This window comes from Myodes glareolus, chromosome 25 (genome assembly GCF_982192425.1).
Source record: "Myodes glareolus chromosome 25, mMyoGla1.1, whole genome shotgun sequence".
In the NCBI taxonomy this organism is placed as follows: domain Eukaryota; kingdom Metazoa; phylum Chordata; class Mammalia; order Rodentia; family Cricetidae; genus Myodes; species Myodes glareolus.
Window position 1 is genome coordinate 40,912,247 of NC_142050.1, and position 2,160 is coordinate 40,914,406.

The following is a 2,160-nucleotide window of genomic DNA, read 5'->3' on the forward strand; positions in this document are numbered from 1 at the left end:
CATTTAGAGACAGCTGGAGCCCACTGACTCTGGACTGATAGTGGAGAACCTGTGTAGACCCACACTAGGCCCTCTGAATTAGAATGACAGATGTGTGACTGGAAGTCTGTAGGGGCACTGGCAGTAGGACCAGAATTTATTGCTGGTGCTTTAACTGGCTTTTTGGAACCTATTCTCTTTGGAGGGATACCTTGCTTAGCCTAGATATAATGGGGAGGGCCTTGGTCCTACCTCAAAGTGATGTGCCAGACTTTGTTGACTCCCCATGGGAAGCCTCACCCTCTCTGAGGAATGGATCTGAGGAGCAGGAAAGGGAGAGGGAACTGGGATTGGTATGCAAAATAAGAAAAATTGTTTTAAAAAATAAATTTAAAAAATACAAAAAATATAGAAAGAGAAAAATCATATGAAAGCTTGTGGTCATGTGTTATCTGCAATAGATTTTCATTCTTTCTTACTATGGATTAAACATTTAACGTAATGATTCTGAAAGTGCTGATGAAAAGATACATGGTGTACATGATAAATCAACCCTCTACTTATGTAATAACTAATTCATACTTGCCTTTGTTCCTCAGAGCACATTTCACTGCTGCCAGCAGAGACCATCACAGGGACTGCCACAAGGGTATGACGGAGAACCAGACATGGGTCCCAGAGTTCATCCTGCAGGGATTCCAACTCAGCCCAAGGATGCAGATGCTTCTCTGTGGCCTCTTCTCCCTGTTCTATACTTTCACTCTGCTGGGGAATGGAGTCATTCTGGGGCTCATCTGGCTGGACTCCAGACTGCACACCCCCATGTACTTCTTTCTCTCCCATTTGGCCATCGTTGATATTTCATATGCTTCCAACAATGTCCCCAAGATGCTGGCAAACCTTCTTCATAGGAAAAAAACTATTTCTTTTGCTCCATGTATAATGCAGACATTTTTATACATGGCTTTTGCTCACACTGAGTGTCTCATCCTGGTAATGATGTCCTATGATCGGTATGTGGCTATCTGCCACCCCTTGCAATACTCTATCATTATGGGCTGGAAGGTGTGTACTATCATGGCTGTTGTTTCCTGGGCATGTGGCTCTCTCCTAGCCCTGGTCCATGTAATTCTCATCCTGAGACTGCCGTTCTGTGGGCCCCACGAAATCAATCACTTCTTCTGTGAAATCCTTTCTGTCCTCAAGTTGGCCTGTGCTGACACAACGCTCAATCAAATTGTCATTTTTGCTGCTTCCGTGTTCATCTTAGTGGGACCCTTATGCTTGGTGCTAGTCTCCTACGCAGGCATCCTGATGGCCATCCTGAGGATTCAGTCAGGGGAGGGTCGCAGAAAGGCCTTCTCTACCTGCTCCTCCCACCTCTGTGTGGTCGGGCTCTTCTTTGGCAGCGCCATCGTCATGTACATGGCCCCCAAGTCTCAGAACCCGGAGACACAGCAGAAGATCCTTTCCCTGTTTTACAGCCTCTTCAACCCCATGCTGAACCCCCTGATCTACAGTCTGAGGAACGCTGAGGTCAAGGGTGCTGTGATTAGAGTGTTGTGGAAACAGAGATCAAGGTGAATACCCAGGGGAGGCTTGAAGATGTCCAGTGTACTTTCTATGAGATAGTGGGAAGGGAAATAAAATTGCCCTAGTCTGTGCCTTTCAACTGTGATTTGAGATCTCGTTAGTATCAGTGATTAGGGATAAAGCCAAATCAATATATGCTCATGACCTCAGAAATCTACAAGACCAGACTAGAGCAGGCAACAAAGCACAGTAATAGGAGCCTATGCATTCTCTTGTCTCTTCAAGAATCACCTGATGTTGGAGGAGGAGTCGCTTGTTGGTTCCTGGCTGCTCAGCCTGGAAATAACCACACAGATACTGTATTGATTAAATCCCATTAGCTCTAGCTTCTTATTGGGTAACTCTTACATGTTAATTTAACCCATTTCTATTAATCTGTGTATTACCACGTGTCTGTGACTTACCAGATAAAGTTCCATCCTGCTCCAGCAGAGCTACGTGGCTTCTCTCTGATTCTTCCTTTTTTCTCCCAGCATTCTGTTTAGTTTTCCCTGCCTAACTCTGTTCTACTCTATCAGGCCAAGCCAGTTTCTTTATTCATTAACCAATAAAGGCAACACATACACAGAGGGACCTCCCATACCAACC

At 45.1% G+C, this 2,160-nt stretch overlaps 1 protein-coding gene across 1 annotated transcript; it reads left to right on the plus strand.

Moving 5' to 3' along the window:
- Window positions 1-630: 630 nt before the first annotated feature.
- On the plus strand, window positions 631-1,563 carry LOC146889665 (olfactory receptor 2A5). Its single transcript, XM_085683586.2, has one exon. The coding sequence runs from the start codon at window positions 631-633 to the stop codon at window positions 1,561-1,563; it is 933 nt and encodes a 310-aa protein (XP_085539712.2).
- Window positions 1,564-2,160: the final 597 nt, after the last annotated feature.

Excerpts from the sequence above, each read along its gene's own strand:
- LOC146889665 (XM_085683586.2), top strand. The coding sequence starts at position 631 with ATGACGGAGAACCAGACATGGGTCCCAGAGTTCATCCTGCAGGGATTC.